General features: G+C 42.9%; 1 protein-coding gene across 1 annotated transcript in view; it reads left to right on the top strand.

Annotated features, from left to right (window-relative positions):
* Nucleotides 1–13,887, top strand: part of LOC143166676 (protein cramped-like) — a 61,006-nt gene that overhangs the window by 31,348 nt on the left and 15,771 nt on the right. The window contains exons 3-7 of the mRNA XM_076351266.1: nt 5,946–6,031; nt 6,772–6,895; nt 8,062–8,143; nt 9,210–10,475; nt 12,904–13,081. Of these exons, the coding sequence (XP_076207381.1) occupies nt 5,946–6,031; nt 6,772–6,895; nt 8,062–8,143; nt 9,210–10,475; nt 12,904–13,081 (1,736 nt within the window). The remainder of the gene's footprint in view (nt 1–5,945; nt 6,032–6,771; nt 6,896–8,061; nt 8,144–9,209; nt 10,476–12,903; nt 13,082–13,887) is intronic.

A 13,887-nucleotide genomic window follows, 5' to 3' on the forward strand; every position in this document is an offset into this window, starting at 1 on the left:
ATAGCTGGTCCTCTTCTGGGAGGGCGATGACTACTAGTTGAGTTGGCCTCTAGAGCCAGGAGGGGGACTGCGCCCTGCCCGCTCGCCTTCCCTGCACGCCCTCCCTTGTGAACTGCCACTCAAACTGCTGTGCCACGCCCTTCTGACGCGCCACGCCCTGTTTGCCCACCCTGTTCGCCGCACTCCGGGTCGCTCGCGCTCCCTGGGGGCTGCTCTTGTATGTGAGGGGGTTTGGCTGCCATCCCTCTTGTCCCCACCCATGCTGAGTCAGAGCTGCCACTCATCAGGAGCTCCCTCCTCCGGCTTGGGGCGGGGAGGCTGGGGCACCCTCTCACTCCCTGCGCTTTTGCCTTCATAGGTTTTGCCGCAGTTTTGCCACTTTAGGAAGGGTCCCCCGGCGCGATCCTCCGCTCCGGAGCCCTTCGCCTCAGTGGCTTTGCTGGAATCCGGGAGGTTCCTGGAAGGCATCGATGATAACTTCCTTCTCCAAGTGGTAGAGGAGCCAACGAGGAGAAGTGCTATGCTGGACCTTGTTCTCACCAACAAGGAGGGGCTGGTGGGGAATGTGAAGCTCAAGGGCAGCCTGGGCTGCAGCGACCACGAAATGGTGGAGTTCAAGATACTCAGGGCACCGAGGAGGGTGCACAGCAAGCTCACTACCATGGACCTCAGGAGAGCAGACTTTGGCCTCTTCAGGGATCTGCTTGGTAGAGTACCATGGGACAAAGCCCTGGAGGGAAGAGGGGCCCAAGAAAGCTGGGTAATATTCAAGGATCACCTCCTCCAAGCTCAGGAGCGATGCATCCCAACAAAGAGGAAGTCGGGCAAAAACGCCAGGAGGCCTGCATGGATGAACAAGGAGCTCCTGGACACACTCAGACACAAAAAGGAAGCCTACAGAGGGTGGAAGCAAGGACAGGGAGCCTGGGAGGAATACAGAGAAATTGTCCGAGCAGCCGGGGATCAGGTGAGGAAAGCTAAAGCCCTGATAGAATTAAATCTGGCCAGGGACGTCAGGGGCAACAAGAAAAGATTCTACAGGTACATCGGGGATAAAAGGAAGACTAGAGAAAACGTGGGCCCTCTCCAGAAGGAAATGGGAGACCTGGTTACCTGGGATATGGAGAAGGCGGAGGTACTCAATGACTTTTTTGCCTCGGTCTTCACCGGTAAGTGCTTGAGCCTCCCGGCCCAAGCCACAGAAGGCAAAGGCGGGGACTGGGAGAATGAAGAGCCGCCCACTGTGGGAGAACTTCAGGTTCGAGACCATCTAAGGCACCTGAAGGTGCACAAGTCCATGGGACCCGATGAGATCCATCCGCGGGTCCTGAAGGAACTGGCGGATGAAGTTGCTAAGCCACTCTCCATCGTATTTGAGAAGTCGTGGCAGTCCGGGGAAGTTCCCACTGACTGGAAAAGGGGAAACATAACCCCCCATTTTTAAAAAGGGGAAAAAGGAAGACCCAGGGACCTACAGACAGTTTTATTTAACTTAGGTTTTGCAACAATCTTTACATTTAATAAAAAACTACATTTGAGGAAATATAAATATTTTCTGGATATCTTTGTAGATCTGCAGGATTTGTGGATGAGTTAAAAAAAGAACAACAAAACCAAAAAACCACAACGAACACATAATTAAAGAAATACCGTAAATACACAATGGTTAAAGCACAGTACTACTCAGTGTCTGTTAGTGTATGTGTTTTTGCCCCCCAACCTGAGAGCCTCTTAATATCACAAGTAAGAGAGACCATTAAAGACAGAAACTTTTAACAGGTATTGGTTGATCAGTCTGGTTCAGTTCCTGGGTGTGCTTTGTGTGGAGCGGGAGTGATCCTTCATTGCTCCTTGTAAAAGCTGTTTGGCAAGCTGAGGTGGAATTTGTAACTCCCTAGAAGTCTTGATAATAAAATAAGAATTCATCGTGAAAAAATCCGTATACAAAAACAATCTTTTGAAGTAGGCAGAATATGCTCTTGGTGTCAGGTTATACTAGTAGTTCTTAATGCATATTCAGTACAATAACTTTTTTTAAGGTTTACCATTTTCTGCATTTGGAAACAGCCAGGTTCCAGGTAAGAGAAGAGAAGGAAATAAGTATTTTTAAGCTAAGAGTAGTTCTGTTGCAGGCTGTCTCCTTTTTACTGAGCTTTTCTTTTAAATTAGTAGAACTATTCTTTTGCCAGCCTCCCAGCCATGGATTTCAATTAGGACACTACAGTGTCTAAATGTATCACATTTTATATTCGTTTAAAGAATAACTTGTTATCAGACTCTCCCTAGATCGCTTGAAGCCCATCATACTTTATGGAAAAGGGAATTAGGGGAGTTATTCCTGACTCTCCAAGCAGAACACCTGAATCTAGAGAGCTGGGATGCTACTTCTAAAATGTGTTTTAGGGAACAATGAAAATAAAAGTATTGATTGCTGTAGTCGCGGAAGAGTGCTGTAGTGCCAGGGCGAAAACTTCCGTGTGAAGTTTTTAACATTGTTTTGTCAAATTTATGTGTGTTCTGTGTTCCTTCATTTACAGAACAGTGTACTTTGCTTGCCGACTTCTAAACTGTGCTGTTCTCACTCTGTACTCAGGGAATACAGTAGTTCCTGCTCCTCTCTTAGGGCTGTCAGCAGTTTTGCATTTGTTTTCTTTCCTCCAACATGACTTTTCTCCTAGATTTTTTTTTTTAATATCTTTTCCATAATATACTTATGTTTTTCACACTTCTTTTCTGGCTTTTATCCTAGGTTTTGGTGGGTGGGTTGTCCGTCCCTCCGTCCCCGCCTTTCAAGAACAGATGCAAATGCAGCCAGAGCTTATGATGCTGATCCATTGCTTATTTGTGAGCTGCTTGGTGGTGGTAACAGATAGTGGGTATCTGCAACCAAAGGTGCAGCTGAGCAGGTGGTAGACAAATTGATCAGGAACAACTGCCAGGAAGCCTGACTCAATAACAGATGCTTTATGACCAATTAGTTAGGCTCTTTAAGAGAAATAGAAATTATGAAAAATGAACAGCAGCGCTTTTCTTCCTTCTTTTTCTTGATTAAATTAGCTCTGCTGTTCTAGGTGGATCAAACAGCCTTTGAGCATTCAGGCCCTTCTTTCAGTCACCTTCAAGTCATGTGATGGAACAATTTCCACAAAGCTTGTCCGTTTTATATAGTTATATCAGTTAATCTAAGAAGAAATAATGTTTCTCTCCAAAACCCCCTTCTCACTTATACCCTTACACTGTCAAAGTTACAGTAATAATAATGATGATGATGATGATGCTATTTCTGACTCTTCGCTTGCATGCAGCTACTTCAAGGGCACGTTTGATAAAAAGGTGTTGCGTTAGCTAAAATCAAGATGGAGGAGGAGAGTCAGCTTGCACGAGTAGTCAAAAGAATTTGCTGTCCTAAAGTAGTGTAAATTTGCAATTTAGCTGTCTGTTTCAAGATGCATTGAATTATTGGATTTATTTTCACCGGCTTTAGTGGATTTTGCATGAGACTATTATGAAACTGTGTTTTCCGCCAGAACAGGAGGGAATATCTAGGCACGTCTTCACTAAGCGAGGAAGTCGTTCCAGCAGTTCTGATTGCTGTAATGCTGTAATTAACTCCTTGCAAGAACAAGGAAGACAATAATTTTGGCATGTTCACGCAGCAGCATTGTTTTCTGTACAACTGTTCCATCACATTCCCAGACTTTGCATTTTCTAGCAGTTGGGTGCATTCGTGCATCCTATCATCTCAACGTGAGCTTTATAAAATTACGGTGATGAACAGCATTCGTGGTAATACTGTAAATGTAGCTTTCATTGAATCCCTGTAGTTAAAGGCCGAGAGTACTTGTTGTGAATCACGAGGACGTGCTACTTCAGCGTAAAACTAACAGGAAGAGAGATTTCTAGGAGCTATAATAAAAGTTGAAGACTTCTAGTCCTCAGCTGTTTTTTCAGTTACTGTTCTTGGACGAAATAATAAGAAGCACTGGACAAAGAAATGTAATCTGTATCTAGGGTTTGTATTTACTGCAAATTCTCTAGGTTTTGCCAAATTCTTCAGGTTTTGTACCAGGCACTTTTATACTAGGCTGCCACTTCCGACTGCTGGCTGAGACCAATGTTTGGGCTCGTGAAGAAAAGTGGAGGTTTTTCACCTAAAGATTCAGACCCAAGAGAGAAGTTGTCCAAACATTGACCAGCTGAATTTGAGAGCAGCAGAATTTGTAGTCAAGTTTCCTGTCTTCGTGCATTGCAGTCCCTGTTAACTTGACATAAGTGAGTTTGGGTTGATTCATACTGATCTTGTCCTCACTTGTATTGAAACTTGGTTTATTTACACATTAAAAAAAAAAAAAAAGAGGGTGCTAGCTGCATATGATTAAACTTATTTTCAGGAGATTTATTTTCTAAAAAATGCCGATTTTCTGATAAAATCATATCTGTGCTTTAATAAAATGACACGAGGATATTGAGCCTCATGCGTTAAGGCTAAGGTGTCCATTGCAATGACCGGGAGGAAGTTTTATCTTATGTCATTGACTAGATATCCACAAGTGTTACTATGTCCTCCTCTAAGAGTCTGTCCGTCGGCAGAGATTGACCGTTGTACTTGGTGGGACCCACTGTCTTCAAACAATTCAAGTTTACAACAATTCAAGTTAGGGTTAAGTTGCAAGAGGAAAGGTAACAACGATGCTTCTGTTAGAGCAGCTGTAGTGTTGTCTGCTGTTGCGGATGTGGAAATAGGAAGCGCTATTTAAAACCAGGCAAGTGGCTCTTGGGTCTTTTTTATTTTTTAAGTAGCACCATTGCTAGTTTCTCCTCAGCACTTGCTAGCCTTCTCCCCTTTTCGTTAGTTGAGCCATCACTACTTCTGTGTCAGAGCTCATTGGAAAGAGCGAGGGCTAACATATTCCCTCTAGCTTCTGGTAGCTCAGTGCAGACTGAGGAAATCTGCCCTTCCAGCCCTGGGATATTCTGAACCTGTAGAAGTTCACAGCTTAATAACTGAAACTTTTGAGCTGCTCACCTCATCAACTCCATCTTCTCAGGTCTGGCTTCACTTCTGCTGCCCTCTTGCAAATTCTCCTCTTAGCAGCGTAGACAAGTGCTCTTTCTGCCTGATGTTGTCTTCCATACAGCACAGGAAAAAATAAGATCCGGCTGTAGGAATATTCTCCATAATTTCATTTTACTTGCAAGGACTTGTGTTCAGTCCTGCTGCTTCTATGCTAGCTGATCCTTATTGCTTGAAGCATTAGGTAGTAAATACCGCTATCAGTAACTTCGTTGGTCTCAACGCCTGCCTTTTAAGTCTCTAAAAAGAAAACAGGGCTGACTGAGTAAAGAAATCAAATAGTCGCCATTTTTGTTTTCACACAGTGGCTCTTGCTTTTAAGGATCTTTATGGCTGTTAATGTGGTATTGAAACTAAAAGCCAGTGAAATCATACTGTAAAAGTTACTTTGTTCAGATTCCCGCATAAGCTGTTAGACCTCATTTCTGCAACAGATGTGGTGTTGATATTCCAGAATGGAAGACCCTTAAAAAAACTTTACTCTTTCTTCCCATAACTAAGAGTTAGGAGTATAAAGAGGAGACCAAAGCAAAGCCAGTTGTCTTTTATGAAGAAGCTGTCTCTGAGGGTACTCTTCAACCGAAGTAACATAATTCTGGTCCGCTTTATAAAATAGCAATCCCTCCCTAAGTGGATAGCCCAGGGTTTCATGAAAGTCTGGAAGAGTAGGGTCACAAGAGTAGCATTTCTATAATGAAAAGTAAGGTGATAGAAAAGATTGAGTGCTGTTGTGAATCTGCACTGCAAACCCTTACATTTCTTTGTTCATTCCTATAGCCATGGTTGTATTTGACTCTGTATCCCTAATAAGTGCGTATTCACAAACTTTTGTTAATGGTGCCTGTAAATACTTCTCTTTCAATGTATTCAGGGCTACGACTGTTCGTTACAAAGGCAGAAACCTTCGTATCAAAGCCCCGATGTGCAGGGCTTTGAAGAAACTCTGTGATCCAGATGGTAAGTAAGAGATGCTGGAACGTGAAAGGGTTTTAACAGATGGTTGGAAGAACGTGAGAGAGAGTAGGCCTGTTTTGGTGTGTACATCACTGGCAGGGGGATTTGTGCTATTTCACATTTGTGTTGGGCACAGATATGTCCCTATTGTGTTACTTACCCTGTTTGCTTGTATAATCCCAATAACTTAGGGCCCACCCAGCTCTCTAAATCTTGGAGTATGTCACTAGCTAAATTGAAAAGGAAATAGCTACACCAGACAAGGTCGCTACTGCTTTGCCAGTTGTGCTTTCAAAGTTTAGTCCCTTGTGCCAGTGAATACGCAGTAGTACATTGTTTAGCATTGAGCATCTTAGATTTTTTTTTTTTACCTTCTCCAGTTCAGCTATGTGTGATTTTTTTTTATTATTATTTTTCTTTTCTTCCCCCCCAATAAGTAGAATCAGTACAGTTTAAAGGTCTGAAATACTGTACGCGTTCAAAGTTTCCAGCCACCTGATTTTGACACTGCTTGCTCAACTGGAAGCTCCAGTACCGCTGCAGTGTCCAAGGAAAAAAATAAACATATTGGAACAGGAGGTAATCTAAGGAAGCAGGCTCCACTGGTGAAGCTGAGCTGCCTAAGTTGTCGCTAGGTGATGCTGATGTCTGTGATGCTTTTTTTTCATGTAACTGAGCATATAGCGTTCTGACTGAGTTGTCCTTGCTTTGACCCGTGCCCTTTGTGCTTCATCTCCCTTCAGGTGTTAGTGATGAAGAGGACCAGAAGCCAGTACGTCTTCCTCTCAAGGTCCCTGTGGAGTTGCAGCCACGAAATAATCATGCATGGGCTCGAGTACAGAGTCTTGCCCAGAATCCACGGCTTAGGTAATGAAGAACTGATTGTGGTGCTCAGAACAGAATAGAGAAATATATGAGCAGCATTCCAGCATCTTCCTCTCTCTTCAGGGTTCTCTTTGCCGACTGGGCAGGTCGTCTTTGACAATGCAGTTTGCCTAAATGTACTTACTCTGAAGGCTTGTCCAGCCAGGGTACATGATTGTTGTAAACATGAGATATCAGACTTGAAAATTAGATTACTGTTGTTCTTTATATCTTTTAATTTGAGTAATGATAGGAGCTACTAGAGTTGGAGATGAATATACTTTGAGCCACTTACACCCAGTTGTCAGAGCAGAGTGCAAGTAAAATGGAGATATGCAGCACTAGTTCTACTAAAATTTCTATTGAACGTACCATGAGACAGGGGCACAGGGGACGGAAGTAAAACAATGGTCGGAGGTGTCTGCACCAAGACTCTGAACCTGTCAACTGCAACACAGTGATACTAGCAGAAAGGAAGGTATTTGTAGCTTAATCTCCTGCCTGCAAAATGTAGTTGGTGCTGTCGTTTCAGTGTCATCAGTGGCTGTTCATCCTAGTACTTGCATCTAGTCCAAAACTCAGGGCAGAAAACACGAGGCCGCTGTGGTGTTGATTGTTCTTTCAAATAGAGTACTTCAGTATAATGACCGAAGATGGTGCAGAGAGGAGAATGAAGATTTTTGGCATTAGGTTTATTTTGTAAAATGCTTTAAGAGCAAAAAGTAAATGTTTGGGGTTTTTTTTGTGCCCCTTTCTCTATTTCTTTCTATACTTCATGTGGTAGCTTTGTGCCTTGCCTGCAGTTTTGCACTTCAGCTAAATCTTCCCATCTTTTCCTATCTTCTTCCATCTGGAGAAACTAGTATCTTGAATCATGGCAATCAGATTTATCTGATATCTATAAAATGAGATTTATCTTTCATTTATCTGAGAGATCTTAGATCTTTCTTAGTTGTGAGTTACCTAGATTTTAAAGTTGCGGCATAACATATGTTTTTTGCTTTTGTGGGTTTTTTTCTTAGCGCTTGGGAGTGGTAGGTGTGTTCTCTGTGCTTGTACTACAGAATGCCAGTTTCTTCCCTTAATTCCCATTCTGGCATCAAGGCTGTGACTTGAACTTCTGCTGACACTTTTCCTCTATTCCCTTGCTTTGTTTATCTCGCATACAGGATGATTGTGGAGTTACATCGAAAGGTCTCCAGCCTCATTGAGTTCCTGAAGCAGAAGTGGGCTCTCCATGAAGTGCGTATTGTATCCTTTTTCTGCTTAGTCTGTTCTGTATGCTGTGTCCTGGGAGCAATTCCCTTCCTATGCGAAGTTCATTTCTGCATCAGAAATGTGATTCTACCTCATAAATTTACCAGCCCGTGCTTAGTAAAGCTAGAGGTCAGTATCTCAGCACCACTAATGGAGCTTTTCATGGGAAACCCCATAATAGTCCACTTTTACCTCCACTCTTCTCTACTATGAACCCCTGAAAAACTCATTAGTAATAAGGGAAGCTCCCTGCCTTTATTTCATTTCCTTAAACAGTGCGCTTAGTCTGTTCATTATAGATGGGTGACCACCGCAGAAGCCTGGCTAATAGCTGATGATTTTGTTTCCAGTTTCAGCAAAGAGATTAAGGACAGATCTTTCCACTTGCTTTATGCAGTTTCACCAAATGAAGGCTTAAGCTTCTTGTCTAGGTAGCTGCTGCTACCTGTTAGGTATCTATATGCTGTCTGAGCCATACAACATTAGAGATATCCCTACCTCTGAACTTTGATCCATGGAGTAGAAGGATTTGTGAGTTAACAGCCATTCTGTTCTCCTGTTGACTGGTATGCTGTATCCTGTTCTTAGTCCTTTAATTCAGGCTTTTCTTTTTAATTTGTGAGCCTGGGAAGAAGTAGCAGCATAGCACTTGAAACTTAGAAGGGTGTCAAAACACGTAAGGTGGAGGTTACTGCACAGTAAGGGGAGTCTGTTTTGCTGTGCAGTGACGTTGGGGTTTTTTTGCTTGGTTTTGTTGGGGTTTGTTGGTTGGTTGGGTTCTTTTACAATTACAAAGGTGTGTGAAGCAGAGATAAGTAATTTTGTCTGGAACAGAGATTTAGTTTGTGCTTGTAGCAGGTCTTCAGTGTAGTCCTTATCCCCACAAAAGAACTTAATTTCTGATCATAGAGTCTTCATGTCTGTGCTGAATAGAGGACGTGTCCTTGATCAGCTACTTTCTTTTTTTTTTTTTTTTTTTTTTAACTTGCGAAATAGGCTACCGGGTGTTTGTTTGGAAGGGGCAGATGATCGTTGTATTCTTTGACACGTCTTTTTTTAGCGTAAAACACTAGAAGAACGGCAGCTTCAAGACTCCAGAGACTCGGAAACAAGAGGCAGCTTCTCAGAGGAGAAAGTGATGCTCCATCTCTTTCCAGGAGAGAACTGTACACTCACTCCGCTGCCTGGGGTAGCCAGAGTGGTCCACTCCAAGGCTTTCTGCACAGTGCATTGGCAGGAAACTGGCAAATGCAAACAGAACACGAAAGACTCTCACTTACTACCCCCTGCACAGATCTTAGGCATACAGAGTGGTCAGGGAACAGCTAGGGGACAGCTAAAATACACGCGGGGAACAGAAGGTAAGGGTGTTGGAAGGGCAGAGAGCACTACAGAGTCAAGCAGAACCTCTCAGCCCACAGCTGAAGTTTCTGCAAGCACTGAAGATGGTGCCCCGGAGACTGGCCTGGTGGAAGGAACAGCCTCCAATCTTGGCATCACTAATTCTCTCCAAAAACCGCCTTCTGGACTCCAAGATCCAGGAGGGAACCACGAAAAGCTGAGCTCAGCGGCCTTCTGTGTGGAGGGCAGGGAGGCCCTGGCTAGTGACCAAGCAACTGTGTTACCATCGTGCAGCACAGCTTGTGCTTGCAGTAAGATCCCTGATGTGGAGGAGCTCTCTCTGCTTGATCCATTCCCACGGTACATGAAGTCCTGTCAGGACCTGATCGTCCCAGAGAAGTGTTCTTGCACAGACAAACTGCATGGGAAAGACTCTACTCCAGCAGCTGGTGATACTTCTCCTGTGGCTTTTCCAAGTGGGAGGAGCACAGAGACATCTGACTCCTATTCACAGCTACCGCGAGGTGGTGTGGCTTCACCCGGCAGTGGCCCATCCAGATACGAAACTCAGGCTAGCCACAGCCAGGGCCAGCAGCTTGATGCTTGTGCCAAGGATATAACAGATGCAGTAATGGAGGATTCTCAAGAGAAGCTGGGCTCCTCATTTCCACCTCCACCTCAGGGACAATCTAGTACAAAGTCTCTCAAGGATGACCCAAGCCGGCTCTCTCAACAGGTTAGAGAAGAAGGATGGAGCCTGCGAACTTCTGAGAGCCTTACGCTGGCTGAAGTCTACCTCATGATGGGCAAACCGAACAAGTTGCAGCTGGAATATGACTGGCTGGCCGTCTTGGAGCCAGAAGCCCAGGATGCTAGGGAGCAAACATCTGAGTCAAGTGCTGTTCCTTCATGTACCACCTTTCACAAGCAGAGACTCCTAAACTGCCTTTTAAAACTCATCTCTACTGAAGTCAATCCCAAACCAGTAAGTAGTTCTTGTTCATGCTCCAGATGCTAAACTCTCACTTGATCTGGGGAATAATTGCCCAGTTCTGTTTTCATAGTAAATCAGTGACCAGCCTTGTCAAGATCTTGGAGATTCCTGTGTTTAAAAAAAAACCAAAAACACCCAAACAAAAACAACAACAAAACCCAAACACCACCACAACCCGGCTTGCTACAGAGCGGACTTTTCCTCAACATGCTGCATTTGCTTTTTACACTACCTTTTAGTTTCTGGTTTGCTGTGAGTCTCAGTGGTATTACAGTGAACATTTAATGTGACTACTGAAAAGATCAGTCATGGGGTTAGGTTGGGTAGGTGCCTTCTATTCTCTCAGGTTTATAGAACTAAAGAACAGCCCAGGTTGGAAGGGACCTTGGAAGATCATCTGGTCCAACCTTCTGTGGGAAATGGAGCCTAGATGACAGAGGGAGCCTAGGTGAGATTAATATTCCACATGAAAAGTGCAACCCTTAATTTCCAGTGTCTGTGTAGTTCAAGTTACACTAAGTGTAAGTGTGAAAAGAATTCATTTTTTTGGGATAGCATAGCCAATATAACTGTGTCTGCCACAGTGATTTTTGGAAAAGCTCCCAGGCTCTAGGGTAGTTGTTTAACAGACCCAGAAAAATATCTTCTTCCTTAGGCAGACAACCGGGAATGAACTTGCTTTCCTTCTTGTGCATTGTAACCAATGTTTAAGACCTGTCCCTGTGATACCGGGGCAGCCGTTTCCACCTAGTGCAACCGATTGAAACCTAGTAAAACATCCTTTTAAAGACCAAAAGGACACTGAATTCACCAGATGAGACTGAATTCCTGTGCGGGAGATACGATAAGTTAAAGATACCATTTGCATTGTATTTCCAGCATAGGCTGCAAATGTATCACTATTCCCAAACACACATAGTTCTTTGATCTTTCTTTGTTGGCACAGATTTACCACCCCCACCCCCCCCAAGCTCCTTTTGATCCTGATTTTATAGACATAGAAGGTAGGATTTTATAAATTTAAAACCATCTTTGCTCAGATATAGCTCCAGATACAGACTTTGTTTAAACTGTAAAGACTTTTGGTCTGACATCTCAGAGGTCTGTGACAATGTCTCCTCTTTCGGCATCTACTTTTACTTCTGGTGACACATGTGACAGCCAGGGATGACATGATGAAACAATCACGAACTAGAAGGAAGGACATCTCCTTAGACTTGGGGGGAGAGGGATAGAAGAGGGGGGAAAAAACCCAGCAGTTATTATTTGCAAGTGTTTTCCTGTCACTTCAGCACTCTTAGTGTCTTAATCAAAGTAGTGTAGTGCTCCTGAAAAATAATTCTTTCAGATATGTACCATATCGTACATTCCAATGAAAAGTAACGTATACTTTTATTTGTCAAATACCACTTTATACTGGCTGTTTTTCAGAAAAAGAGATACTCTTCTTGTGGCAATGAATGTCGTGGGACTGATACATATTCAAGAGGCGAGGATGATACTGCCTAATTGAAAGTACTGTAGACTTTTTGAAAGTTTTGTCTCTTAAATCCTCTGCATTTCATCAAATAATGACAGGAACCATAATATTTTTGCCACAGGGTACTTTAACAGAGGAAGGACTGATTGTCTAGATCCTTGCTGTTTTCTCAAGATAATATGTAACAAAGCTAAAATGGCCAACTGTGCTGTGGTTCATTCCTTTAAATGAAGATTACCAGCATAAAGCAAACTATAGCAAATTGCATTGCAGTCAAGTGTGGGTGGTAATTTTATGCCTGTGATTGCACACAGATTCCTTAAAAAGGGAGCATTTTCTAGAAAAGCATTTAAACAACTTAATGAAAGAACTGGATAGGCCTGGAAAATTAGTAAGCACCTTGCCATGTGCCTCTTGTCAGTGCTGTATTACAGTATGAAATAGGAGAAGGGATGGGAAGAAGTTCAAAACTATTGGTCTCTACTTGATTAGAATTAAGAGCAAAGTATTTTTGTCCAAGTATACTTCCAACCAGAGGTGCTCTCTGGATAGGTAGAGTTTATGAAAATTAATTTTGCACTGAATTAAAACCAACACCTTTTCCATTAGTGTGACAATTCTGTGTCTTTACCTTTTTTCTATTTCTTTTTTTTTTTTCTTTTTATCCTGGGGTAGTCCAGCACACTGAAGCTTGTGTAGTGTTAACCCGATTGTAACATAAATTAATGATATTGAACCGATGATGTTTAACACTGCTAAATGCACAGGCAGGGAATTTCAGCTGCCCACCGCGCACACACAGAGGTATTGGTTAGGGTACTTAAAGATGTTGTAGTATGTCAGATTATTATTTTTTTTAAGCTTCCTAAGTAGAATGAGTTTAACAATATACTTCTTGTAACAGTACACAATATTCATGTAATGTGTGTGCATTTTTAGACGCCCGAGATGAGCTCTGTGGCCACATCCCCTATAAAGCCTGCTCAAGAGGAGCAGTCACTGACTCCTCCGGGAAAGGTGATTGCCATCAGCACCAGGAGTCCAGGTTGTGCACGAAATCAGTCTGCCCTTCGCAACAACAAGACTTTTTCTCCTGGTGCTGCTTCCAGCTCCTCAGGTGAGTATTCATAAAAATCCATTTCAAGAGATCAGACCCAGGCCATGAGCACCTTGTACCATGATGAGCACGTCCCAGTAATGTAACGCTGGGAGAATGAGTGTTCTTACTTTTACGAACTTAACTGTTTCAGAACATTGGTATGTGTTAATTTGCTTTAGAGTTGTCCTAAATTCAGTGCTTCTTTGAACCTTGAAAAACAATGTGTGCCAATAATACAGTTTACAGCCTGGAAGAACTCTCACGAGTCTCTCCTACAGAAGATGCTGGTGTTTGTTAGGAGCTGACTGATACAGGGCGTGGGATCTCAACAGAGTGAGGGCTTACAGAGCAGGAGAGTAAATATATGGTGTAAAGTTTGTTGATAAAACAATTACTGAAAATTTTCTGTGCCATTCTGCCATTATAAAATACGGAATGATTATGAATTACCTTTTCTTTTAATAGAAGGTACAGCTGCTATAACTTGTGAGCCCTAGCCATGCAGACCAAGAATTTCAGTTCTATTCTTCAGTCCCGTTGCATTTGCCAGCAAACGTTTTATGACTTTAGAAAAGTCTGTGAAGGTGTCAGGGTTACTGGGAACTATTGTGATTCTTATGCTGTCCTTTTCACACCCGTGCTGTAAGAAGCAGTGGACCATGAGCAATTTAACCGATGCTGTAAAACATACTTAGTGCTCTGTGTGGTTTTCATTTTAGAATGGCATTATAGCAATTTCATCTTTGTCTAAAGCTTACTTGCAGACAAGGACGTACTTACTTAAATATCTAGTAAAAAGCCAATAATTTAATAGATCAAGCAGA

This window comes from Aptenodytes patagonicus, chromosome 13 (genome assembly GCF_965638725.1).
Source record: "Aptenodytes patagonicus chromosome 13, bAptPat1.pri.cur, whole genome shotgun sequence".
Classification (NCBI taxonomy): Eukaryota; Metazoa; Chordata; class Aves; order Sphenisciformes; family Spheniscidae; genus Aptenodytes; species Aptenodytes patagonicus.